The sequence below is a fragment of the Nematolebias whitei genome, chromosome 12 (assembly GCF_014905685.2).
Source record: "Nematolebias whitei isolate Nwh7 chromosome 12, NemWhi1, whole genome shotgun sequence".
In the NCBI taxonomy this organism is placed as follows: Eukaryota; Metazoa; Chordata; class Actinopteri; order Cyprinodontiformes; family Rivulidae; genus Nematolebias; species Nematolebias whitei.
In genome coordinates this window covers 47,558,926-47,559,551 of record NC_056509.1, presented here as the reverse complement: position 1 = coordinate 47,559,551, position 626 = coordinate 47,558,926, and the positions used below count along the sequence as shown (strand labels likewise).

Sequence of the window (626 nt, the reverse complement as noted above, 5' to 3'; positions counted from 1 at the left end):
GTGTTGTGTTCAGGGTCCTGTGTTTTAAACAGGTGTTGTGTTCAGGGTCCTGTGTTGTGTTCAGGGTCCTGTGTTGTGCTCATTTCTCTCTTCAGACTACACGGATCTGTCGGTCGGCACCGTGACCCAGACTCAGGCCATCCCGTTCACCGGACCCATCTCCCTGCTGGTCAGCCAGCTGAGGAACCTGGCAGGTAAGAACTCACCTGGCGACCTTTGACCCCACCTGGCGACCTGCTGTAGAGTCCAGACTCTGTCTTCACAGCTTCGTCCCACACGAGGACGTGCATCTTTTTAAATCTGGTGTTTATTTTTATTTTCTGTTTGAATTAAAAATCTGATTTAATCTCAGATAATAAAAACAAAATGTTTCGACGACTGAACGTGTTTTTAGATTTAAAACCTGAAAAATCAAAGATTTTAACAAATCACTCAGATTCAGTGTTGGAAGTAAACAAAGATGAAGATAAACAAAAACAACCAAAGGAAAACAAACGGTCATCTTCATCAACGTTGGTGGTTGTAGTTTGTTGTTATTCATGTTGTTGTTTTTGTTGTTTACATTGCTGTTGCTGTTTATGTTGATGTTCTTGTTTGTTATTCATGTTGTTGTTCATGTTGTTTGT

General features: G+C 41.4%; 1 protein-coding gene across 1 annotated transcript in view; it reads left to right on the top strand.

The window, feature by feature from the left end:
• The window catches only part of LOC119417974 (cleavage and polyadenylation specificity factor subunit 3-like), a 2,233-nt gene that overhangs the window by 371 nt on the left and 1,236 nt on the right, over positions 1-626 (top strand). The window contains exon 2 of the mRNA XM_037685221.1: positions 96-194. Coding sequence (XP_037541149.1) covers positions 96-194 — 99 coding nt within the window. The remainder of the gene's footprint in view (positions 1-95; positions 195-626) is intronic.